The following is a 26,707-nucleotide window of genomic DNA, read 5'->3' on the forward strand; positions in this document are numbered from 1 at the left end:
GTGTGTTATTTAGTGGTTATTGATTAAAGCTGCTATGTGTTATATACTTTTATGATGACGTGTATTTTTTGCACTTCCTTCCATTGGGCCTACAGGTGAAATTTAGCTTTATAGCTAATTCTGGGGCATTGACTGTCCCCGTCCCTGTCAAATATACGACTTAATAAATGTTATGAGTGTAAATGATATAGTCTATTGTAATGAACACTTTCTCTAAATGTCAACTAAACTAAATTGAAAATACCTGAACGAATGTAGTTAAATCCAGGGTCAGGATTTGCAGCGGGCCTTCGGGTTTATAAAGGACCTTGCCAAAACTAATAAATGAAGCAACTTCCTGTCAAATAGTTAACATGTTTGATAACTGGGGCCTAAATTTATCGCGACGACTAGTAGCTCATTTTAACAAAATGTAAGATAATCCTAGCTTTAGCTTTAGCTCTTCAACTGTTAATGACGCAACACCAGATCACGCGAGATTTCCATTTATTGAAGCTCGTGCGCGTGTCTTCCTTCGGGCTGCTTTGCTGCGGGCTCGAAAACTTCAGTTTTCATTTATTGTTATTGTTTTTGTATTTTGGCTGTAGAAACCCTCTTCAAGATTTAGCCCGATAACTCCCCAGAGTATCGCTTTCACTGTGTTATACCGGCGTTAACGGTAGGTTTGTTTAGTTTTCTTTACTGCATTTGTCTGGTTAACGTTCGTGTGTAAGCTTTCATTGATATCCTAGTTTCCTTAAACGTTCCCTGTTTCTTATTCTCGTTATGCTTATGGAAAGTTTTTTGTATTTTTACTACACAACAGAAGTTTTTCTTACATGCAGATAATAATAAACAGTTTGGTTTCTATTCGGTTGTTTTGCATCTTCGGTTTGTTGTTCAAGCCACCACAGCGGCATTTCGTCACCATGGAGACGGAGCGTGAACGCGCAGCGGGACTTCTCATTCATGTTTACATAAAGTCCACAAAACTGATTAAATCAAGGCCAAATTGGAGTTTTTATAAACGAACTAAAAACAATTATAACTTGGAGTTTATTGCATTTTCACCACAGGAACTCAAATCTTCAGCCAAATTGCATTTATGGTAATTTTGGATGGATGTTATTGTGTGAACATAGGGAAACAGAAACATGAAAATTAAATATAAGAATAATAAAAGGCTAAAATGTGGGAGCTACTTTAAAATGTATTAAAACTGAGGGCATTGAATAATTGGCATCTTTGCTCAAAAAATGACAAATGAATGATATGAATTGAACTGAAATGAATTGATAATCAGATAATCATTCCTGAATAATTTTTTGTTGGCCAATTAATCAAGATATTATTGTAGCTCTACAGACTTTTGTACAATCTAAATGAAGCATTTACTAACAAAACATTTGATGATCCTATAAAATATGATGCTATTTTATAGGTCAAACTACCCAACAAAACGAAAGAAGTTAAAATTAGTTCCAACTTTATCAACTGATATTAAAATGCTTTTTACATTTTTCGCCAAATATTATTGAGTTAATATAAGTTGTCCTGGTTTGTGTCTGTTTTTTCATTTGTTTTGGTTTAGATTATTGTTTTTTTGCAAAAATTCACTTGTTCTAGTTTCCGGATATTAATTAAACAGGATGTTAATATGTGAAAATACACTATGGGAAATTATGATAGACATTGTTTACTATTTTCTGAAGTTGTATAGAATAAATGGTTGATTACTGGAGAAAATAATTGGAAGATTAATTGACAATGAAAATAATCTTTACTTGCAGGCATAAATATAATCTTGTAATATGTATTGGCCAGTGTCATTCTGCTATGCTAATTTTAAAAGAAAGGCTCTGGATACTTGATGTTTTTTATTTCACCTCAGAAGCATTTAACACCTACTGTTTGTTTTCTGTTCTGGCATTATTACATGTTTTTTGTTTGTTTGTTTGTTTCCCATCAGTGATACACCCTGTAACTGTCTGCATAATGAAATCAAACCCCTGAAGTCATTTGCAGATTGTCTTTGCAAATGTCACACAGGCCTCAATGGCCTCTATGGAGGGGAAACATGGAGCGTGCAGCCCCTTCATTCCACGACGCAACAGTTTGAGGCAAACCAGTGCAGAAATAGTAAATGAAGCCAGACAGTTCCTACGTGTCCAGTCTACCCAGCGACCACTTACTCCCAGAGATGGACACAGGCAACTTTTTGGAAGGAGCTCTGTTCGTGCAGATGGTAAAAACAGACCTCCATCTACCTTTAGGTTAGTCACAGCTTCGGTTTATTGGGTTCTGAAATCAACTGTGGTGCCCTTTCCTGTCGTGTGTCACATGTAATGAGCCATGTTTTTATTTCACAGTCTTCATGCTCAAAATTTTGATGCTCCGGATTCAAGGCCCGGCTCAGGGACTCGTCTCTCTCCTCTGGACCACGTAAGTTCCCTCATATGCAGACAATCAATGCTCTGGCTCATTGTTCACACCATAATATGAATACTATAATATGTTTCTGTGGCACCAGAAGCCGAAGTTTCCAGTGCCTTACGATGCTGACGATCCAATCAGTACCTTTCCAAAACCCCCTGCTGACCCACTGGAAGTGCAGAGGGGGCGGGCAGGGGCACGGGCACGCCTCCTCAGGGCTGGATCTCTCACTGCGTTGTCTCCTGTCGAACACACAGATAGTAAGAAATGCATAAAAAAAGCACAGAGATGAGTCCGGATGCCACACACTGAAGTAATTGTTATTAATTATTCATCTACACTGGGTGATGATTTGCAGAACAAAAGGTGCATTTGTGAAGTAGGTTGGAAGTAGGAAGAAAAACAGCACACCATTTATTTCAGCCATTGCATTGTTACAAATGTTCTATACGGACACTAGTGCTAAAACAGTTCTCAAAATGAATGGATCATTCACATGCTGACATTATACCTGATTTACATTCTCTGTGGTTGGGCTGAGTGAAAACATAATTTACTGCTGCTCTTTTGAGTAGAAAATGACTACTCTCTCAGACCTTTTCCCACAAAACTGCTCTGCTATCTAGAGCAATAAAATACACAATGGCTATTGAGTTCTTTTACCTGTGCATATATACTGTTTTTCCGTGATTGTGTATACAGTAGATTCTATTTAAATGGACGTCTATACTTTTAGCCAGTGAAAAAAGTAGAAATGTTACTGTGGCGTACAGCAGCAACCTGTAAATAATCCTTTCAATGTGTTTAGTGAAAGAAAGCTCAAAGCCAGGCCCAGGACAAAAGCCACCGTCAGCTACACAACTCTCCAATACAGACCACACCAATACACGTCCTCTCAAACCTGGCCCGCGCAGAACAGCAAGTGAAAGGTACGCTTTCTGTGCTTCTGTTTCACTTGCAAGATTTGTCACTCTACTCAATCTTCTTCTTCTCTCCTCCTCTTTGTGACCAAAGTGGCAGTATGACAATGAGTTGGAGACTTATAAGCACACAAAGGTTAGAGTGGGGCTCATTAACAAATGAAACTGCCTCTCTCCTCCAGCTCCCTCCTGCTTTCTTCCCATCTGGAGCCATAATCTGTATGGTTAAAACTTAATAGTTACTTTGTTTACAGCTAAATTAATTAGCAAAGACTGCTGTATATATGAAGTAAGTCAGACGGGCAATGGTGTCACTAACTGATAGATAGATAGATAGATAGATAGATAGATAGATAGATAGATAGATAGATAGATAGATAGATAGATAGATAGATAGATAGATAGATAGATAGATAGATAGATAGATAGATAGATAGATCTTCAGTTTGAGACATTCAACCCTGTTTAAACCCCCATATACTTTACTGTACACTATATCTTGGTCAAAGTTGAGTCCAGCTACTTGGCGAGCTTCATTCCCAACAAAACTGCCTCTATCTGTCATTGCTATCGTGTCAGTTTTTACTCCTTCACAGTGCAGGAAGGCTAAACGCTCTGCTTTTTTCTGCCGACCTCATCAGTTGTGTGTCAGCACGAGGGGCATAACTCTGGGCGTGAGGTCGGGGGCAGTCGTTACAATCCACCCACCTATCGATTGGATGGGGAAGCCAGGGCAGTAGAGGGGGGGACAGACCATAAAACACTTTTACAGGAAATCTGGAAAATTGCCCACGGCACAACATCCACCTCAGACAAGCTTAGTTAACATGCAGTGTTTGTAGAACTTGTTGCTGACAAAGAGGGGTCCCATGAGACTGAGACTGTGGCCAGTGTATGATCAAAGAGAATACATGCATGCTTAAAGATTTCCACTTCTTCATTGAAAGACCTTTCTTTAGTGTTGCAATGAACTTCATAAGTGGTAGAAAACAGAGTGAAAATTACAGCGGTGGTCAAGCCAGAAGTACACTAACTAGCATGTGGAAATAGATGCAGCATGACAGATTAATCTGATGAGTTGGATGAGATATAAAGATAACAATAGGGAGGATACACATCCACTAGGTTCTTTTTCTTCAATAAGCTAGTGCTTTATAGCTCCAAATGGCTCTCTATTAGATTTGGGTGCCCATCTGGGCAAGGCTGGCAGAAGCGTGTGTTGTGACTGCAGTGCACTGGCCAGGCCTAAGAGAGGGATGAGGTCATGTCTCCCAGAATGCAGCATCACACAAAGAGGCCTTATTATCAGTCTCTTAATCCTATCATACGGAGCCAAAGCCCCTTCCCTGACATTCACTGCAACATGACCGCAGCACTCCCTGCTGCATGTGTCCTCTGTGCCAACTTCCAATCACTAAATCTCCATCAAAGTGCATTATATAGTAACACCCACACACTGTATATAAATGCTGCTGACATCGAGCAGTAGCTTCTGGTGATGGTCTAAGGGAATGAGATCGAGCATTTTTACACCCATTTTCTGCCTCACACCTGTCAGGAGACCATGAAATGAAGCTTGTTTGAGTTAAAAGCTCCTCAGCCTTTTGTACTAATGTCAGTGCAAAAGCTTCAGTCAGTCCTGATAACTTAACATTTATCTTTGACAGGTATGACTACACCTTTTTAAGGTTGTTCCAGGCCTTTGTGTAAAGATGTGAAGTTAGAGATTAGAATGAGTCTACGTGCTGCTTCAGTTTATCCTTATTAAATTTACTTTCTCAGCTGGTCATTAGTCTTAAGACACACTACCTGTTACATTTCACAGAGTTTCTTGTAGCACTGAATCAGTCTCTTTCTGAGTGGAGTAGTGTAGACTTGACAGTTACAAGCACAGGCACAGAGTTGCAGCAGTGACATGCAGAGGGCAAACCACAGCACACAGCATATCCTGAGACAGGGCGTGTTTTTGGGGAACACTTTACAGTTACTGCACAGAGGCGGTAAGACTGTGGAGACAGCTCACAGTGACGAAGCATGAACAGTTTTTAACCAGCCTGCCCGCAAAGCTAAGATCCTAGTTCCTGTCTGTTGGAGCTGCAGTTTAAGATGCAAGCACACACACGCAAGCAAAGACTCGCACGTGCACAAAGACTTACAAGCAGTCACACACAAAGAAACAAACACACACACAAACTTGTTTGCGTAAGTACACAAGTTCATAGACATACATTACAGATAACAGCACATTCACACAAGTTGTAACCTCTGCTGCAACATCGACACCTAGTGGTATTTGGTGAAACTACACCTATATGTTTGGTGACACTCTCAAGTCAGCAACTATTCATGAAGATATACTGTACATACTAAACTACTATTTGACACAGCAATCAGTCTTTAAACTGTTTAATCTTAATGTCTGAACAAGCCAAAACTCCAAGTGTCAGTTATAACCAAAACCTGTAGGACAAAACTAACCAGGCTTTTTGTGTTTTTTTTGTACCAACAGTAGAATAATGGAGCCTGGTGCTGACTCAGGACTTAGACCCACAGTGGGCAGAGCAGGACGGAGAACAGGTTTGGCCACATATACAGTACTAAATAAGCCTCAGTGAAGTTTTCTACAAAGCTGTGTATATTTGTATATTTATAATGTAGTTTCGGGTTTGCCCAGTGTAACATACCCTTCATCCACTCAGTGATTTAACTTCAAGAGTAACTTATTTTCTAAAATCCTCAAAGCCACGTCAACATTATATACATATCTCAGTATCCAGTCCTGGGCTAAGCAATGTTTTTTTCACCAGCAACAGAGACACACCTCCCTGTGTGTAACTGAACAAGCCTTTGTCACACTGTGATTAGGGTGTTGTTGCTAAGGGCCTAATTTCCACCATGAGAGACAATCAGCCAATAGCTATGAGAGCTGTTGGTTAGGGTAACCACAGTTTCCTGCATCACACCAAGCAAGCTGGTATGCAAATATTCAGCAAAAAGGCAACATACTTGTGTGAGTGACTACAGACATTTGCGTGCACAAACATACATGCACACGTGTCTTCATACCCACATGCAGGCTGTTTCACATCAGCACAGAAGCAAATCAGAGGAAATATAGCTGTGAACGGTGACCTTTCATTGTGGCATCAAACTTCCTGCTGTGTTATTTTAAGATAGTGAACTTGTGAACCATGCTTTCTGCTCATGTTCACCGCCTGCGTTTGGAGGTGGTAATTTGCTAAATGCAATTCTTGCCACACATTTCAGAGCTGGGGAATGGAGACAACACCACAAACAAAGACAAGGATGCACAGACATTGGTGTGGAATAACACGATCGCTTCTCTTCTCAAACAACTGGAGACTGTGGCTGCAGGTACTGTGGCCAGTGCAATAAGGAAACTCAAAAACCAAGTGCAGACACTTAGAGCGAAGCTTCTCTTATCAGTGTCGTCTTTTTGTATTTCCTTATGAGATTTCATTTTCAAAACAGCACACAGAAAAATAGTTTTAGCACAAGTAAACATGCATGACGTCGCTCATGAAAGGGCACTGTCATTTCAGCCACTGAAGAAAGGCAACAAAACATGCTAAAATTTTAACACTCTACAAATTTAATGGAAAGTTCATATGAAAGATAAATAAATATTTATTGTACCAAGTTCCACCTGGCTCATGCATAAGACACCTTTCAGATTCAGTGGAAAACTGCAGCAAAGTGTTGAGTGTGAGACTGCAGCCAACCACCTTTTAGAAAAGGCCAAGCCCTGTTATTTATGCAGGGGAAAACATTTATTTTACCTCAAAAACAAGGAAAAGCCTCCTCCCGTTCTCTTCCTCTGCGTCAAGATTGTAGCAGGATTGTTTCCTTGCATTTGACCATTGAAACTCAAAGCTGTGTTTCTGAAAAGGGAGGGGATTGTTATTTTACTGCTGACCAATGGATTATTGATGTTGATTTAGCCTCACATGCAAATAATAAATGTATGGTGTACAGTAGAGCCCAAGTACATTACACACACACACAAACAAACACCAGTAAGTGTTTTCATTATGGAATGTTTATTTTCTCTGTGAGTGTTCAACATGCTGCCCTGAAACTGACATTTCTTTCTTAAATCTGCTTTCCTGCAGTGCCAGGCAGCTCTGAGGGCTCGGTGGACCTTCTGTGTGATTTGTGCGACAGTCTCCACGGCACCTTGGCAGAAGCGGACATGCTCGGTCGACGCTGTAAGAGGAGGTCAGGGATACTTCGGACACTGTTCCGCCTCATCGACCTCAACTCTGCCCAACTCAACCTGCACATCGCCAAGCTCTGCCTTGCTGTGAGTCATCAGTGTGTGGGTGTCAGGGCGTCTGCCATCGAGTCTCCATCACAAGGTCATGCAATGTACTCCAGAGTCTAATGTAAAAGTTGTATGATTTTTTTTTTCTTTGTGCATTTTTTTCAGCTGTGTGTCAGTGGAAACAACCTGCTCAACATCTGTAAGCTAATCTTCCAGATCAGCCGCAGCGAAAGCAACGACAGCCTCTTTCGAAACAACTCCATCATAGGTCAGGATGAGCTGCTTCCCTATTCTTTGCCCTTTCCTATATTCTCAAATATTCCTCCTATATATCCTATATGTTACCTAGATGGTAACAAGGGACATTTTTTTTGTCTGTGTCTAGACTCGCTGCTGGGCGTGTTGAGCAATGAGGATGTGTCATCATCTGGAGAAACTCTCTTGTACTGTGTTGGCACTCTGAAATTCCTCTCAGGAAACAACGCAATCCTCAGACTCCTGCTCGACAAGAACTGTATTGGCGTGGCTCAGAAACTCATCCAGAGGGTTCGCACAGTGGAAGATACTCACTTCACTATAGCAGGGCACATGCTTGTACAGGTGTGGCAGACCTAACACGGCTGGCGTGGGTTGCAACAAACATATTAAGGAATTTTAAAGAATTATTTATGTTAATTATCTTATGTTTGGTGGACAGCAGCGTTTGCTGACTGACAGCCTTTCAGGTTTAGGAATGAGGGCTTGTATCAGACCTGAAAAGTGCCTGCACCAGCACAGGATGTATCAGAGTCCAGATACAAACTTGAGGGATTCACTCCTGCTGACAAAAGCAAGTTAAAGTACAGCTTACAGGTTAGAGTTTTTAATGTGTACTTAGCATTTCTGGGAAATTATGTTATGTTTTATATAATCTAGACGGCTTTTTTTAATGCTGTAGGAGACATAATGACAGTTTCAGAGAAGAAGGTAGACCTTTACAACTTAAAAACACCTTTTTCCACAAGGCATCAAATTATATCACAAAAGGGAACCAGCGCTTTGTGCAGCACTAAGAGTCGGACAGGTTCAAATTTAGGGAGCTTGACTTTTCATTTTTTATTCTTAGAATTGTACTTTGATGTCACAGTTTTCTTAGCAATGAATTCTTTAGTCCATGTTGCACAAGCTCCATCCGTGGCTCCAGCTGTCCCAAATAGGAAGAGAAGCAGCTTTCCGCCTGGGTGAAGAGACCTGACTGCACTGCTGGGAAAAAATGCAGCCATGTGCGGGACTAGACAGGAGGAATATGTTCCTGGCCCTGTAAAGGAGTTAATGAGTCCATCACAGGGCCACAGAAACAAACACCAATCAACCTGACATACATGTTTTTGGACTGTGGGAGGAAACCAGAGTACCTGGAGAAAACCCACACAAGCACAGGGAGAACATGCAGACTCCACACAGAAAGGCCCCTGATGGGTTTCAGACCAGGAACCTTCCTGCTGTGAGGCAGCAGTTCCAACCACTCATCCACCGTGCTGCCCTTGGTTAAACATTTTTAATTTATTTACATGTGGTGTTAAGAAGGCTTTGGGAGATGGTGCAGGTGATAAATCAGATTCAGACCTTAGCTGGCTCACAACTATGCAGATGTAGTCTGATACATGTGAGTAAATACAGATTTCCAACCTTTTCAGTGCCAGAAACAGCGTCGTGGCTGGTGATCTATGTTTCCTGTTGCTAAACTTGACCTAGCTTGGCTGCACTCCCTCTTGCAGGTTGTTTGTCTTTTATTAACGCCTTCGCCCTCACACACACACACACACACACTCCACTCTAAATGTTTTGTTTTGTTTTTTTAAGAAAATCTGGTTTTTACATCATTTTCTTACGGGTTGATTTATTTTGGTTGTTAGCATGCAAGTTCAGTCCTGAGTTATTCTGAGTCAGTACAAAAGACATGAAAAGAAAAGGAATGTTAAATGTTCCTCATGTATTTGTTGGCTGATGTAGATTTTCCCACTATTATACAGAAATGTTTTTGTTTATGTCTGGTATATAAGCTGCTCCAAGACTATAATGCTGTTTGCTGACCTGGGCATTGCAATCCAAAACACATCCTGCTTCATTTTTCTGAAGGTGATTGCTTTTAACCATATAAACTGGCCTGATCAAACATCTTGAGCCAGCGCTTCGTTTGATATGAAGCTCAGCTCGTTACGATGTGAGGAGGGAAACAGGCGGGCCATGACTTTCCAGACCTTTCTGCCGTGTGTTGGAAATTACAGTTTCCCTCTTATGATGGAATGATTTATGCCCAGGCTGAATAGTTTCCGGTCGCTCTGCTTTATGACGTCTTGTTCAGGCCGGCAGCCAGTTTAAATGAGCGTGTGGTACAATGCACCACTGACACGCAATAGTGGCCCAGCTACTGACCCATAAGGTAGCATGTGTACAGGTCTAACTCATTCCCTCTCTTTTTGTCTCTGCCTGACCTCTGACCCCTGTAGCTGACAGCAACCCTGAGGAACCTGGCTGATCACCCTGATTCCCGTCCACTCTTTGTCTCCTTCTCTGTTCTGCCAGAGCTCTGTTTGGTGCTGCGTCATCACAGCAAAGACCAGGACATCTGCACCAACATTTCCAGAATATACAGGTATCACACATGTGCTTCCATGTGGTTCTAATAATGTGACGATGGTTCACCTCACTGGTGGTTGTCCTTCGGAGTCATGTAGCATTTATCAGAGAGGATGTGGTGTCACATCTGTTTTGCATGCCACTGACTTTGTGCTTTTAATAAACCTTTGAGGCAGCTGACTGTAGCTTGTCTGCATCCACCCTCATCACACAGCTTATTCTACCAATTGTTACTTGCTCAGGAGACCTAAGACATACGGACAGATAAGGTGTCAGCAATACTCTGTTGATTTAACTAGAGACAAAAAGTTCAGTGTGAAACCAGGTACAGGACTTGGGCACCAAAGTTATCTGATCTCAGATTCTGGGTCTTCACTTTCTTTCTTCAGGACTCCTGCCTCCCCCTCTGCCATGTCGTTAGTAATATCTGACAAAAACAAAAATATCAGATCCCAGGCCTGCCGATCCACTTGTGGTGTTGATTTAGTGACTAGACTTTTAGCGAAGATAGCAGAACAGGCAGTCAGTGTTTGTCTTGTCCTCTTTCTTTCCTCAGTAAACTCTCATCTTACTCAGAGTGCCGCCTCGCTCTGGCCCAGACCCCCGGCTGCTACCAGTTATTTTTAGAACTGCTGAGCAAACATCACAAAAAACAGGTGAGCCTGTGAGCTTCCTTTGTGTGTGTGTGTGTGTGTGTGTGTATGTTTTCTTGAGAGAAAAGTGAAGAGAAGCTTCCAGTGTTCATGATGGAACTCTATTAAGTATATTTGCCTTTAGAGTAAGTTGTTTATGAACATCCAGCCACATCCAGGCACATTTATGGGACATTATGTCCATCTGGACTTAGTGTTTGTTTTGCTCTGCTCTGCGTGTTTATGTGGACATGTATGTTTTTGACATTCAATCATCCCAAGGGGGGCCGACTAAGTCAAGGGGGAGGAGAAAAAGGAAAAAATAAAATGGGTGGGCTTAAGTGGAGTAGAGGTTATGGTGAGGTGGAGGGGAGGAGAGAGATAAGAGGAGGAGGAGAGGAAAAGGGTGGGACTGTGGCAATCAGACATGGCTGATGTGTGTTTTAAATCTCACTGGGAATACACACATACCCACGCCTTCAAATACACACACACAAAGAGGACAGCAAGACGTGCACACCTAGTCCTGGGACAGGCCGTCCTGTCCTCATACCAGTGTTATTGCTCATTCATGGAAGAAACGAGTGTGCTCTTGCACTTCATGCTATTTTAAGTAGAGTCAGGATACGAGTGTGACATGCTCGTTACTGGTCACCGTTTTTCTCAGTAAGAGTAATAACTCATTGAAACACGACTACACCGCTCCAAGCCCTGCTGGGGTAATTACTGGCTCTGGCACTAGTGATACCTGTCAGTGCAAGCAAATCACAGTACGATCATCTCAGACTCACCGTGCTGCAGTCGAAGTTGTCGTTGACCTAAAGTCCCTCTCACAGATTTTAATGTTAACTACTTTCAACTTTCTAGTCAGAAACAATCAACCTCTACCTCCCAGGTACATTCTGTTTAATCCTGCACAGTCTCCATAACTATAGCACAGCTACAGCCTGGAGTCAGTCGGGAGAAAATGAATCAGCAGCTGTTTTGATTATTGACTAATTGCCTCGACCCAGAATGCCTCATGTTTCCCAGTTTCCAATTTCAAGTTCAGTAACTTTTGGACTCTAGAAAAAAATAAGCCATTTGAGGGTGAAATCTTGTGTATGGGAAATGATACTGAGCACTTCTCACAGTAACATTTTACATGAAACATACTGCTGGATACATTAAAATGCTGCAGGAGGGAAGGTGGATTAGGTGAAGCTGTGAAGTTTGGCCTTTCAAACAAACATGCATTATTAACATCTGAACAAAGTGCTGTGCTTTAATTCAGAAGATTAGAAATGATTTAAAAGATGCAAATGACCACTTCCCTCCCACAGGACCTTGTCGTGCGTTTTCTTTTCACCCTTGGGAACCTCACAGCCAAAATCGACGAGTCTCGGCAGCAGCTCTTCCAGTGTGAAAGGTGCATGGACACACTCCTCCACCTGTACAACAGCTACCAAAGAAGAGTCACGTCACCACACACATCCTCTAGGAAAGATGCACCTTCCCCCAGCAAACCTCCCGTGACTGAGCAGGAGGCTGACGATGTGCTGGTGAAGCTGGTCAGGGTGCTGGCGAACATGTGCATCCACCAGGCTGTAGGTCCGGCTCTGGCAACCAACACGTCCTGCATTCGGCTTCTGATGGAGACTCTTGGTGAGCAGAGAGCAGGATGAGCTCCTCGACCTCCTCCGTACCTCATTCGCTGTTTTATGTATAGAGTTTATAAAATAACAAGACAATACAGCCAGTGGCAGATTCACCGGATTTATCCTTTTTACTCATAATGTGTGATATAAAGGGAGCAGTGTGTGAAAATCCAGAGGTTAAAAATAGCTGTTCAGTGCATGATGGGTACAGTACGTCTTCCAGGCAGCCAACCACTTCCTTTGTGCAGGGAACAAGACATGACTTTGGTCAAAAACATGCTCCTCGTTAGCCTGTTCCTTCCACTGCTCGCTTTTGTCTGTTCTCTCTGTTCTGGTTTACCTGTTTGCTTAAATCTGACAGACCGAGGTGCTTCAGTGCATGAGCAGGATGTTCTGTCACATCTCACAGCCAACTTGGTTTGTGTTTTTGAAATTCCCCCATGTGGTTAGATGGTTTCAGGACAGGTCGAACTGATACGCAGGTGGGTGTGAAACTCTCGATTTCTCTGCTGCCTGCCTCCCACACAAGTTTCAAGGCAGCTGGGAGAGAGAATGAAATAAATAAAATTCAGGTCAAACTAGTGAAACGTGCAAAAGTCAAAAACTAGAGGCCAGTGAGTAAGATGGGAAGTAAATGAAGTAACTGAAGACAGAAACATTAAATGAGCAATTGCAGGATAATATGGAGTTGGGGTGACAGCTGGAGGCCAAACACAAAATCTCGGTGGAGGATGAAAGAGCAGACTTGGCTGATCGATGTCCTGTTTTGATCAAGTTCATGACAGGCTCTGCTTCGTATTACAGAGCTTTGAAAGGGGGGGGGGGCACAACAAAGCAGCATTTCCAGTCAGACCCAGAAACAAAATTCAATGTGACACAGGCGCCGGTTGACAGTGCAACCGCAATATTCACAATTTATGACTGAGCACATGATATCTGCTGCTATATGAGGAACAGACTCATTTCCAAGACACTCGGTGTCGTAGCTGGTTAGGTCGGGTCACGTTGACCTCTGTGTGCAGCTCATGATTAAAACGACCATATCAGGCCAAAATTAACCACAGATAACAGCTGCTTTTATGATGACGCCACAGTGTCATCATGAGCAGAGCTGCAATGTGCGAAAGACTCACTGTGCAGTATATGTGTACATTGTCTCATTCCATCTGCATTACACTTAAAATTTCAAAAACCAACCAGTCTCAATACTGAATGACTCCCACTTTACATAATCCCTGTTGCTGCTGTTTCAAGGATGAAACTTGGTTCATCTGACAGTTTGTTCTGAGGTCGGACTGGAAAAATGTTATTCACAAAGCATTAAATAAAACTGGTCGTCAGAACAAGGTTAACCTCATATAAATGAATTGTGTGTGTGTGTGTGTGTGTGTGTATAGAGCTGAGGTCTGTGCAAGAGAGCGAGGAGCTGCTGGTGAATGTTGCTGCCACCATCAACAACCTGTCATTTTACCAGGATCAAAGCTCTGCAGTCACACAGAGTCAGCTCACCATTGCAAAGTGTAAGGCTGAAACAGACGCACATTCTGCTGTAGAGGTGACAAATAAATACGTGACACTCTCGTCCTCCCCCTTTACCCTCCTCTGTCTCTGCCTCTGCTCACCGTGATGTTGTACGTCAGTGATGCTGAAGTTGGTGCTCAGCTCCAGCATGGACGCGATGCTCGAGGCCACTCGTGTATATGGAAACTTGTCACAGTCCAAGGATGTGCGGGACTTTATCATGCAAAACAAAGGTACATGGTATATTTTGTACACTTTGTGGGACTACACTTACAGACAATAATGGTAGAATAAAAAGTGAATGTGTCTTTAAAGCCTAGAGAGACAGAAAAAATAAATAAGAGTCGTGAAAATGTGAATAAATCTTTTTCTTCAAGCAGAAAACTTTGCAAACAGCTGAATACTCACATAACACCCAGTACAGTATGCACCTCTGAATACAGTTGTCATGTTTAGGCTGCACTTATCTGCAAGGCCAGCTGCAGTCAGTATAAACATGGCTGCTGACTGTGATAACAGCCCCCTTATCTTTGCCGTGCTTTGTCCTCATCCATGCCATCAGTCCGTCATCTTTCTCCGCTCTCTCTCCATCAGTGCATCAGTTCGTGGTAACGCTGCTCGACTCAAAAAGCACCGAGATGTGTTTTTCAGCATGCGGGGTCCTCACCAACCTGGCTCTGGATCCTCCCAGCCGGGCCAGTCTCTCACTAGAGGGGACCTCTGCCAAGTAAGGACGAACGCACTTAGAGAATTTGTTTCCTGTAGTTGTACAAAGCTATAATTATGATTTGTCAAGATGAATTAATTTAATTAAAAGTGAATGAAGTGGAACAGAGTTTGTGGAATGATCTTACATAGCTTGAACACTGAGCTCAGTTCTGTTTCAGAAGTAAGTCCAGTGAAGTGGAGCTAATGCTCACAAACCTGCTGGTCATGTGAATCCTGCTCCCATGAGTCATATGATGTGTGTGTGACCAGGCTGGTGGACTGTCTGAGAGACTTCGGACCAGGTGATTGGCAGCTGGCGGGGCAGGTTTGTCAGGCCTTATGGAACATGATCGGAGGGGGCTCAGAAAACCTGCTGGACCCAGAGGAGAGAGAGTCACTGCTGGAGGTCCTGTCCACATACTTAGGTTGGTGTTAGTACTAAACTTTGTAACATATGAGAGAGAAACAGGCTGGAGCAAATATTTGTTGTCACAAATCTTCACACTATCATGAACTAGACCTCCGTCATCACATCTGGGACCTGCCTAAACACAAAACAAGTCACTGAAGCCTGAAACTTCCCACTGCCCCGCTCACCCACCGCCCTCTATGTTTCATTTCTTCCTTAGAACAAGAGGAGGCTTTGAAGTGGATAGAAAACGAAGACATGAGGGATTTTCACAGAGCATGCTGGGAGTTGGAGTTCCTACCTGTAGCTCAAAAACTGAAGAGGGCACTCCAGGCTCCGGACATGACAGCCTGACACGCTGGGACAAGGAGTTAAGCATTTCATTTTGGCATAGAAACCTTGTATTTATCTATTGTGTACCCAACCCAGTCTAAATACTAAATAGGACCTACTGTCTGTGGGTTTTAAAGCTCGCTCTAATAGTTGGTTCTTCAGTTCCCTCATGAACAAAGTGGGGTCAGCTTGGATTCAAGTCCATCACAGTGGATTTCATGTCACGTTGCACAGTTATGTCTAAATTCAAGCTATTGATGCTGTTTTCCATGAACGTTGACATTACATACGTTTTACAGCCAGTTTTACATCCTGCAGGTGATGCTTCATATTTAGAGCAATAGGTTTTTGGCTGATACAGGTAATTATGAAAAATAAAAAACACAGAATGACTGCATTACATGGTAAAAATACATATATGAGTGTAAAGATCCTAGATTGTTCTCTCATTTCTGTGTACTCATATGCAAATATTTGCATTTCCATCTATATTTAATTTTTTTTAGCATTTTTTAAAAATCTTTTATGCACTTTACCTTCTATTTTCATAAAGCTGTTGAAGCCTTAATGTGTGGGCATCTTTACATATTCAGGGATCGTTTAATACAAGCTCTTTGCACATTTATATAACAGGCTCAATCTGTTCCTAAGTCCACTGTGTTGTGAGTTTTATGGTGATGTAGTCGTGAAAACAGAGGACTAACGTGGAATTTACCTGATGAACAAATCTTCTGTCTGTGAAATGTGTGACCTTGGACCTTGCACATAATAAATCAGAAGAAAGCAGGAAGAGTTTTACTTCTCAAAGCCTTTATTGTTACACAGATATGGGGCCAGGCAGTGCTTGCGAGTTACACCAAGTAGCCTAAAGTACAGCATTTCAAAAATCACATCATTACATTGAAACAAATAAGAAATGGCACTTAACGTAAAGACCCCCAGCGTCTGCTCCCCCCAGTTTCACATAAGTGACCTTAAAACAACCACAAGACAAGCTGATGTTTTATAGACCCCTAAACAACTGGTTATCTGGAACTAATAACAAACATTGTTCTTTAAATAGAATTTCTCAGGCTGATATGAAATACAGTTGGCTGGCTGATAATCAGGGCTGCTCAAAAATGCTTCCTATGCCATATATCATGAAGGGAAGCCACCAGAGTTTGAAGGCAGCATGATCAGTGGGGATAACACTGAGTTTCTGCTGATGATTGTATATTGACAGACGGGCCTCTGCGGCCTCGATGGGAAACGCCCTGAAGTTCAGACAGAACCAGCCTCGTAAGAAGAGAAGCATTTATCCCAGTGAGATGTGACATGGAGGCAAACGGGACAAAGAGGTAAGGAAACCCCCCTTATCTTGATCCAAATGTTGGTCAGGAGCAAAGAGGAACTTTGACCTCGACCGCACCACAGGAGCAAGGACCATTATGTGGTTCCCAGTGAGTCACACAGTTCTCAAGCTTCTACAGTAAAATAAAGTTCACATCAAAGTCCCTGGACCACACTGATGACAACTGAACTAGTCCCCTGAGTCCAGCTTACTGTCAATGAAGTCAGCTTTAGTATCAAAATGTACTTTGGAAGAGGAGTTAAAATAACTCCATGTCATTTTTAAGAGTGACCTTTGCATAACAGCACTTAAAACATGCTGACTCGCCTTTTCTGTACTTGTGCAACTGAGCAGTGAAAGTTAGCCGACGGTGACACCGATTGTGCTATGACTCATACGATCTCAATACAATGAAGCAACGAAATCAGATTGTTTAGGAGAAGACTACAAATGATACACAACAATGCAATACCATAGTTTATTTTTTTTTAATTTTTTCATATACTTTCATATAAAAAAAACATGTCAGTAACTTCCTTTCAAACCACTATCAAATGTACCATTCCTTTATGATCCTCACCCTCCTCCTCAGCTGGCTGTTCCTCTCTCATCTGCCTCGTCTCTCAATCCAACCTCGAGATTTAGTAAACAAACAAAAAAGAAAACAGCAGAGGTCTCACACCCCTGTTAAAAAACATAAAAGCTGCTTTTGCACTGGTTAGACTTCCCCAGCAGGGAAATAAGCACAGCTACAACCTCCAGCAGCTAACGACCGCAGTGTGAGCCGGCCCGAGTCCCCGAGCACTGGGAACAGGGCGGCCCAGGAAGTCTCTGCTCCCCCAAAGAGCACTTCTTATATGTTTTATAGAGAAAACAGAAGAGGTATTCATTTACTGGTAAAATTCACAATCCAAAGCTTTGCAAGTGTTAGAGTGACCAGGCAGCTGGGATAAGCGGAAGACAGATACGGTGTGGTCAGAGCAACCGGAAGCAAATCCCTCCTGGAAAACCTGGTTTCTAACTTTCTTTTTGATTTTTTTTTTTTTTTCTCTTCACCCAATTACCAGAAAATTAAAGACATCATCATCAACAGGTGATTAACAGTTACCTCACAATAACAGAGATACAGCAGAAGCAGTAAGTCTTTCCTTCAAAAGTGCCTCACTTCATTTTTTTGACACATGAAACTCGTAGACGTCTTTTTTTTTTTTTTTGTCCATTATTTCTGTGAAACGCACACAAACATCCACACCTCAGTCGTCATGAGCTCGGAGCTCGTTCACACGTGTACAGTCAAAGTCAAAAAGGGCTCAGACAGTGTTCTTTGAGTTTCTTTCACACACTCCTTGGATTAGCTTACATTGACATGAGAGATTTAAGGGTGGGGGGGTAATGCATTGGATTTTCAATGGATAGGGGCTTAAGGGAGATAATGGGGGGGGGGGGGGGGGGGGGGTGATTTGGGGATCAATATGACCCCATTGAATACAAGATGGGAGCAGCAGCATCAGCACCTCTGCACACTGTGCTGGATAGTTCAGGCACACGTTTAAAAAAAAAAAAAAACACTGCCTAAGGTTAATGCTTTCATCTCCACCAACAGCAACCATACTCGACCACAACGTCCACGTCTCTTAATACAAAAGGAAATAAAATGATATCAAAGAAACTAAACAACAGTGACAACAGATTCAATGTGCAGACTCTTTGTGACTGCACAACTTTCTGGCAATTCATTATAGGTCTTCAATCTACCACTACACAGAAGTGATTGGCAATGAACATGCTGCAAGCTGGAATACTGAAATGTCATCCTGGATGCCTCCAGTGTCAGCGCTGGGCACAAACTTCCAGCTGATGAGGAGTTTGCTCCAGGCTGCCATCTCTTGGTCAGTTTTGGCACTGCAGGAAACATGATGTTTGTGCATCAGCTTGTAGTTTGAGATGACTTTGAGAACACTTGTTTTTTTTTTTTTCTTCTCGCTTTTCCATTTGTTCTGATCCATCCATCCAACAAGCACCGTCACAACACAGGGCTCTGTTCCACACATCTTTTTCTAGATTCTTTTTTTTTTTTCTTCTTGAAGTGTCCCATAATGAGCAACAACGACAGTAAAAAGACAATGATAAAAACGCCAAACGCACTTCATGTCATGTAGCGAGTGATCGCTCTCAGAGCGTATAACAGTTCTGCTTGCATTCGCGCTTCCATAAGAAGCAGATTAACGTGGACCTGCAGGAGACAGAGAGGAAAGAGTTTTTAAAACAATGCTGGAATTTACCAAGCTGAATATCTGTAGGTGACACAGTTCAGGATTTTAGCTCACCTTCTCGGAGTGCTGAAACTGCCTCCAGAAACTCTCATACATTCGTTTGGTGGTCTTCTCAGGACTACACACCATGGTCTTTATATAGATCTTAAAGCTACGGTCCAGAAGCTGGTTTATCTCCCCGTAGTCATAGTCATCATACCTGAGGATCACAGAGCAACAGAGTTAGCACTGACTGAGCAGGATCAAGAAAACACTGACGCAGCTTTCTTAACACGCAGACACTCACCTGATCCCGAACATGCAGTGGATGTAGTTCCAGATGGCTCGGCGCAGCATGCTGGTGTCCACGTCTTTGTGTGTTGCCATGGTGTTGTAGGTCAGGTTGTAGGCCATCTGGAACTTCTCATCCAGCATCTGACCAACATCAGGATACAGTCGATTGACCAGAGAGAAGCCGTGATCCTCCCAGCTGTAATCCTGGAGAAGAGACTTTTAGTTAGAAAGACTTCAGGACATCTTCTTAGCGTGCACTGTTCTATGTTCTGACTGGGACTGATCTCTACCTGCACTCTGAACGTGGGCACATGCTCCCCCCTCCTGGAAAAGTCCTTGTAGCCATAGCTGGGGTCTTCAAAGTGTCGGGAGATGTCTCTGGGGGGGACGCACTCCTCGTCCTCCGCCGTGACCACCAGCATGCTCTCAGTCTTCTCCCTCTCGAAGCGAGTGGCCATCTCCTCCTGGCTGGCCTCCTCGTCGTCGCGGCACTCCTGCAGCTGCTTCATGCGCTCCATCAGCACCTCCACCTCGCCACACATCTCCTGCAGAACAAAGATCCACAATCTAGTTAGGAAAGAGTCCTACAAGAAGCGTAAATCCCAGTTTGGTGTGGAAGTTAAAACTCTGCTGTTAATTGATTCTTAGCATTTAAACACACACACACACACACACACACACACACACACACACACAGGATGTAAGAAAAGCGTCACACTTCTGTAACGTCTCACACACACACACCGTCCTTTACCACTCACCTCATTGCCAAATGGATCGTCATGGTGATTAGCGTGACCGTTGCCATTGGCAATATCGCACACGCAGTACTGGCTGAGGGATGGGGGTCTGAAAGTGTGTCCACCCTCGCAGTGGATCTCGGGCATGATGCCGCAGCCAAATGTGAAGGAGGCGAGGGAGTGGTAGTGTGTGAGGAGGACCACCGCGTGGATTAGTTCTGCGAGGGACCAGCTGTGTTCCTCGGCCTTCAGAAGGCGCTGGCAATAATAAGGGAAAAATCTGTGAGCGATGTGAAGTGGAGCCAAGTAATGACTTCAATATCTTTGACCTTTTAGCAAGAAGGGAAACATGTTTTGAATCCACGTTCAAATCCAATTTACAGCTTCTTCGTTTTCCAGCCTGCCCCGTTGCCTTTCTGTACATTTCCCCCACTATACCTCTGCTGCTATAAGACTCTGACCTGTCCAAGTCATGCAGCTGCAGCTTCACTCTTGCCCCCACCCATGATCTCAGCCTGTTACACAAGGCTCCAGTCCACATCCACCCTCCAGCCTGTGCTCACCCCCTCACCTCGATGTGTTCCTTGGTGAGGAGCCAGGGTCGGTGGGCCAGGATTTTGTTGAGCTCACCGAGCTGCTGCAGCTTCTGTGGCGCTTCACCCAGGCCGTTCAGCCACTTCGGATCACCCCCGAAATGGAGGAAGTTTTCCACATGCTGGTTGACCAAGTAGGAACACTGGTGTCTAGCTGCCGCCTGCCGGATCAGAGCAAAAGAGAGAGTTGGCCTCTAGATATTTAACAATTACTATTAAAGACAAGCACAGTCGCTCCACAGTCTCATACCATGATGCCGATATAGTGTCGGTAGTGCAAAGATAGGGGCCCATCCATCTGCAGCAGGTAGTGCTGTGTCCGGAGAAAACTCTCCAGGTACTGAGGGTGGAATCCCATTACCAGAGAAATGTTATCGAGACGACCGAGGGCTGCAAATGCATCCTCAAATATCGATTGTGTCCTGGCGTCCACTTTACTGACTTGAAGAATCTGAGAGGGAAACAATAAATAAATAAACTAAGTATTTGTACCAAGGACAAAGGTTTTACATTTCTAGGCAGATTACTGGTTGCCACATACCTCTTTTTCAGGGATAAATCTGCTTGGTCCGTTGCCTAATGGTCTTGGGATCCTTACTCCCAAGTCCTGCAAAGGGAAAAACAGGGGCTTTAAAAACCGCAAAACAGTTGATGCGTGTAGCTGTTTGAACACAATCATCGGATCTACTGTGGACCCTGTCACCGGTAAGCGCTTTAACCGGGTCTATCCTGGTTTATAGAGTTCTTTTCCTTTGTAACGCACAAAACCAGAATTAATGTCTGAAGTTCCATGTTTAATGAACATGCAAAACAACAACCGGACACATAAACCCAGAGTCTGGACTCATACAAAGCTCCAGCACAGGAGAAACCTTTGCACTGCTGCTTTTCTGCCCAGTAACTTTCCGCTGCTTGTCGGGACATGTCCATCAGCGGACACTGTCCCAGCAGCCAAGGTGGATGAATGAATGAGCAGGATATGCCTTTTATTCAGGAGTGACACTGGGTTTAAAATGTCCCTGGAAATGACTCGTCTACTTGTCCTGCACCGACACCATGAAAGAATAAAACCCCTTTTCTCGACTCCTGTCTCTGGTAAACAAGCCCGGACAAAGGCTGCGCCGTGTCCCGTTTGTGCAACAGGGAAAATCTGCCTGAAAACCTCGTTAACGGGACACTTCGTTAGGTCCCAGCAGCAGATGCAGCTTTTTTAAAAACGGTGCATGTCTGAAAAGCTGTTCCCGGAGCTTTTTTCCCTCTCCCTTACCTTTTTGCTGAGCCGTTCACAATGGGTGCATATCTTTAACAAGCTTGTCACTGCAAAAGAATTATTCTCCACGTCTTCAGCCGGTGCGACAGCGTGCCTCATGTCGTGTCCTCGCTGCGCTCCGGTTCCTACAAGGATGTCAAAAAACCTAAAACGTCGTCTCGATGGCTCCGTCCTCCTCTCTTTGTTCCTTGAGGCACTGGGTAAAGTGCTCAGTAGTCAGCTGTTGCAGCCCTACAGGAGAATACCGTCCTCTCCGGCTCATACATCCGATAAATAAGTCGAGGCTCCGGTGATTGACGTGCTCAGCGGCCAATGGGGTGGCGAAAACAGCCTCCGGCAGCCAATGGAGGCGGGGGATGTGCAAGGGGGCGGAGCTACGCGTGAGAAAGAGGGGGGTCCTAAACGTGAGCAAAGAGAACAATCCCCTCTTCAATAATCTTTTCTTTTGTTCCTGTTGCCATTGATCATGACTGAGTTCACAGTTCAGTGTGTGCAAATGTAAAGCAGCAACCAGTGGCAGGTGATCAAACCGGATGTAGAAACAAACTACACAAATCAGTGGACTGGAGAAAGCTCTTTGTGACGCTTCCAAATGTAAGGAGAGAAAAGATATGTGTGTGTGTTTTCTGTGTGTATAATCTGTGCAATGTGCACTGAGGGAAAACAACAGCAACCAGCTCCAGCAAGCAGCAAGTCCCCCCTAGGGGAAGGGGTGTGGGTGAGGGGGTAGGCAGTGAACTGAGCCCCAGCTCTCCTGAATGAGCAGCAGAAGGCAGAGGTCGGCTGTGCACGGATCAGCGTCAGCCTGCAGTGAGATGGATAGCTGTAGGGCCTGCTGCGACAACAACAGGCCTTCAGTTAGTGGTTTCTGCACCGCAGCCTATCAGACCGCAGATAAAACCGTTCCTCCACCAATCAGCCCGAGCTGAGGGAGGCCTTTAAAAGCCAGGAGGAAGCAGAGATAAGGAAGGCAGCTCTTATGGCTTTGTTTATTCCAGCTTGACAAAAACATGTTCACCGGGACAGCATAACAGGTTTATCACCCCCCCTGGTTAACAAGTCAATAATTACTCAGAATTATATCAGATGGGATGTGCTGAAAACAACAGTGTTCTTTATATTTCATATTACAGTCAAATATCTGCCTTCAGTCTGTGAGTCACATGTGCTTTTACATGAAAATAACCCAGAACACCAGGAATTTTAAAGACAAGTGTTGTTTCCTCAGTGGAAAGCCAGAAACCACATTACAAAAGCATCTACATGTTGGCCAGTGTGTGCACGGACACACACACATGTTCATCTGTGCGTCATGTTTGTCTGACATTTGAAAATTACATGTTCCCCAAGCAAAACAGAAAAGACTTGGCTTTTCTAAGAATCCACAGACTCATTTTATGGGTCGAAAACAACACAATAGTTTTTATTTAAAAAAAAAAAAAAAATAAGAAAATGTCCAATACTTGTTTCCGATCATCCTGGCTGTAACAACGCTGTGGTGATACCGAGCAAAAACCAGAGAAACAAGTTCAGTTTGGCAGAGCTACAGAGAAAGCCAAGAAAAGGCAAGTCTGCCCCGTGCGCTCTCACCAAGAGCCTCCCGGCCAGACTGCAGCTCCCCAGCTCCAATGGCTCGATAGCACAGTGTTCAGCAGGTTCATTGTGTGAGTCGAGCCAACCGTCCGCCCCCTCTGTCCTGATGCCACAGGGTGGGGTGCAGGGCAGCAGTAAACATGTTCCCAGGGCTGGAGTCAGCACTCCCAGGGCGGCCGGGAGCCCCATGGCTCAGCAAAGCTGCAGAAGAGGCCGGTCAGCGTTTGGGCTTACGACACACCAAACCTTTCACATAAAAGCGCTTAGGCTCAGGGCCCCGGCCTCGCCGACAGGCCCAAACACCATTGTCACAGTGCACACACACACATACACACACACACTGACTGCTATATGGCACTTCACCACACTCTCATTAGGAGTACCAGGTGTGTGTACACATGTTCCTCCTGTTGATGGTTTAAAAGTTGTAGCTCAAATCTGAGCTTATAAACAAGTCACATATTGGAGAGATGTGTCATCAAAGCACTGCAGATACGTGCAAAGTTACACATGCTCAGGGCAGATTCAGAAAGCCTAAAAAAAAAAACAGCTAGTAAGTAGACGTCGACACATCTGCATCTTTAGATGAGTGCATAAACCTTTTTTTTTTTTTTTTTTTCAAACGTTATGCGCGGCTTCTTCTGACCGAAAGACACCGAGTACTCCGGGGTTTCTTCTGAAGCTGCTTCAGAACATGGTGTAACACAAAAAACCACAGCGCAGGTGTCTCAGCGGGGTCTCACTTATTTGATGTCACGTACAGTGACTCTGGATGCTGTTCTCCGAATGAATGAAAAACCCGCCCTCTCCCATTCTTCGTATTGAGCGTATACAGGCAGCCGAACCTGTGATGTGTCAGCTGCAGGACGGCAGCTCAGGGCTCCTGCAAACAACAGAAATCATCTCGGATTTGTTTTAACAGCGTCGGGTAGTGATCTGCTGAAGGAAAAGACTGAGCAATGGACACTAATGGCAATATAAATACTGTCATTAAGAGCAATAGCCAGGAAAATCACATTCACATTAAAAGTGTTGTATAGATAGTAGATAGTTTTAAATCTTTTTGATGTCAAACACAAACCAGTGCAGAACCTTAGAAAAGTGTGCAGGAGTGTATTTGGTCATATTTTGTGGAAACCATGAACACAGCGAGCAGATCAATAAACAGCAGAACAGCAGATAATGCTGCAAAAGTGATTTGACTCCATAGATGTTTTTCATCCAAAACTTTCATTACTTTGACATGTATTGCAGTCTGATGTGTCTACTTGAAATCAAAGCTGACCTGCACCTCTGTGCCCCATTGCAGTGCACAGTAGAGACTTTTCACAGCCACTTTTCAGGCCTGCAGACTGTAATCCTTCCACATCGGAGGGATACGTCACTGTGACACAGACTGAATGCTGCTGCAGAGAAAAGCATTTAATTTAAGGTTTGGTGAAATACAGTACACAGATGCTGCATGTGCAAAAAAACTGACGACAGAGAGAAATGATCTTACTGTAGAAAGTGGATACTAAATCTGGAACAAACCATCAAGAGTTTCAAAGCAGAGTTTCATTAAGATCTGTCTATTGTCAAGAATGAGTCCACTAAAGGTTTTAGAAGTAAACAGGATCTACAGGATCTACTTCTCTATTGCTCAGTGTGTTGTAGTATTATCAACAGCCTGTACCAAAAAAAAAAAAAAAGAGGGTGATAAAAGTTCAGATTAAAAGAGAGAGAGGAAGTCATGCCAGGCTTAAACTCTGAGCACATGTGTCACAGAGCTGCGGCTGCTGTGTTTTCTCATGCAGCAAGACGTGAGGGAACCGCAGAAACTGTGGGGATGTTCAACAAGTGGCACAAGTCCACCAGACCAGTTCAAACCTGACCTATCAGTGCACAGATGAGAGGAAGAAGAACACTGTCGAGTACTGACACAACCCTAGCAACAGGCTTCCACCAATCACACGGCAGAAAAACAGCCACAGGAACCAATCTTCTCTGCTCACTCTCTCTCTCTGCCTCTCATTTCTCTGAAGAAAAAAAAAAAGGAAAACAAGAAAAAAGTTCTGCCGAGGTATGAAGTTCACTGAAACGACTGAATCTGCTCCGTTTCATAGGAAGTTATTCAGTTTACTGGTGTATTTTCCTTATTGTTGTTTCTATTTCAGATTTTAGTTTGACAAAAAGTGACAAAGCTGATCCTCATTTCACAGTAAACACCAAACCACGTGGATTGACCTGGCCCAGAGGCTCAAAACAGCAACTCTCATCGGTGAAAAACAACTAGAAAACTTTTTCCATGTGATCAGATCACTCTGAAAACTGTAGTAACATCAGTAAAGTACTGCATCTACATACTGCAGATCAACATATGTGAAGAGTTTAAACCTATCCAGAGTGAAAACTGCAGAAGAGAATCCCCCATCCCACTCTTCAAACTCAGCTCCAGGTTCGAGGCTGTGCATCTGTCACAGGGGAGGTTTAACCCTTACCTGTCCAGCAGACCACAACCTGCTCACTCATGTTTCAGAGCTGTAACCAGCATCCAAACTGGTGCCAAGCCAGTCAGAACCTGTTGGGTATGAGCTTCAGAGTCAGACATGAGGCTTGTGAAGTGCAGTTTTAACCACAATTTTCATTTGGTGTAAAGACCTGTGAGCCAAAGTTGGTCCAGTGTGGGAATTAACTGGACCAGAGTTGCCTTTGGGCCCCCCCCCCCCAAACCCTCTCCAGTCGCCTTGCTCTGATCTGTGTGTATTCTGGCAGGCTATCAGAGTGTAGTGGTCTCACCAAGCACCGGCTTTCCTGAGCAGAGAGGCGTGTCCCCAGCAGGTCCTGGACCAGCTCATATTAACACTGGGAGGAAGCAGCGTTCCCTGGATTCCATGAAACGCAAAGGAACTCTGGAGATCCCATGGAAGAGAGAAAGAAAACACAGAACAAGGGGGAAAGAGGTACCTGGGCCTCTCTTTTCTGTCTTTATGCTGCTGGGTGTAAACATGCATATACACGATTCCCTAAACGATCTATATGTACCGTGCTTAACAATCAAGGGGAAAAGGCGTTGGCCTGCAACCCTGGTGAGCACGTGAGGAAGAGTGAGTTCCCGGGGATGTTATTCTAACAGGGAGAGGGCAGCTGTCACAATACAACAGGCTTCGAGAGAAA

General features: G+C 43.8%; 2 protein-coding genes and 1 long non-coding RNA gene across 5 annotated transcripts in view; 1 reads left to right on the top strand and 2 right to left on the bottom strand.

Moving 5' to 3' along the window:
- Positions 1 to 503: 503 nt before the first annotated feature.
- Positions 504 to 16,233, top strand: armc2 (armadillo repeat containing 2). Of its 2 annotated transcripts, none has more exons than XM_026319485.1 (18): positions 504 to 658; positions 1,949 to 2,252; positions 2,349 to 2,421; positions 2,510 to 2,672; positions 3,221 to 3,341; positions 5,842 to 5,909; positions 6,600 to 6,707; positions 7,466 to 7,656; positions 7,783 to 7,885; positions 8,003 to 8,217; positions 10,107 to 10,252; positions 10,793 to 10,892; positions 12,191 to 12,512; positions 13,903 to 14,025; positions 14,146 to 14,259; positions 14,621 to 14,753; positions 15,005 to 15,159; positions 15,364 to 16,233. In XM_026319485.1, the coding sequence occupies exons 2-18, from the start codon at positions 2,035 to 2,037 to the stop codon at positions 15,495 to 15,497; spliced, it is 2,487 nt and encodes an 828-aa protein (XP_026175270.1). In that variant the 5' UTR covers positions 504 to 658; positions 1,949 to 2,034; the 3' UTR covers positions 15,498 to 16,233. The 2 variants fall into 2 exon arrangements, with proteins under 2 accessions (XP_026175270.1, XP_026175271.1); XM_026319486.1 differs by having other exon boundaries at positions 2,029 to 2,252.
- LOC113137661 (uncharacterized) lies at positions 12,608 to 14,244 on the bottom strand. The gene is made up of 2 exons (XR_003296374.1): positions 14,128 to 14,244; positions 12,608 to 13,045 (listed from the first exon to the last, which is right to left on the bottom strand). It is a non-coding gene; the product is annotated as an uncharacterized LOC113137661 (long non-coding RNA).
- A 36-nt stretch (positions 16,234 to 16,269) lies between the features above and the next one.
- Positions 16,270 to 26,707, bottom strand: part of sesn1 (sestrin 1) — a 44,055-nt gene continuing 33,617 nt past the window's right edge. The window contains exons 1-9 of one of the 2 annotated variants that reach the window (XM_026318418.2): positions 21,956 to 22,213; positions 21,230 to 21,295; positions 20,939 to 21,139; positions 20,667 to 20,849; positions 20,117 to 20,353; positions 19,646 to 19,900; positions 19,369 to 19,559; positions 19,137 to 19,281; positions 16,270 to 19,042 (exon numbers count right to left, since the gene is read on the bottom strand). In XM_026318418.2, coding sequence (XP_026174203.1) covers positions 18,956 to 19,042; positions 19,137 to 19,281; positions 19,369 to 19,559; positions 19,646 to 19,900; positions 20,117 to 20,353; positions 20,667 to 20,849; positions 20,939 to 21,139; positions 21,230 to 21,295; positions 21,956 to 22,057 — 1,467 coding nt within the window. In that variant the 5' untranslated portion in view covers positions 22,058 to 22,213 and the 3' untranslated portion in view covers positions 16,270 to 18,955. Of the gene's footprint in view, positions 19,043 to 19,136; positions 19,282 to 19,368; positions 19,560 to 19,645; positions 19,901 to 20,116; positions 20,354 to 20,666; positions 20,850 to 20,938; positions 21,140 to 21,229; positions 21,296 to 21,955; positions 22,214 to 26,707 lie in introns of those variants that run through there. The other variant, XM_026318417.1, reaches the window with a different exon arrangement.

Source organism: Mastacembelus armatus, chromosome 24 (assembly GCF_900324485.2).
Source record: "Mastacembelus armatus chromosome 24, fMasArm1.2, whole genome shotgun sequence".
Classification (NCBI taxonomy): domain Eukaryota; kingdom Metazoa; phylum Chordata; class Actinopteri; order Synbranchiformes; family Mastacembelidae; genus Mastacembelus; species Mastacembelus armatus.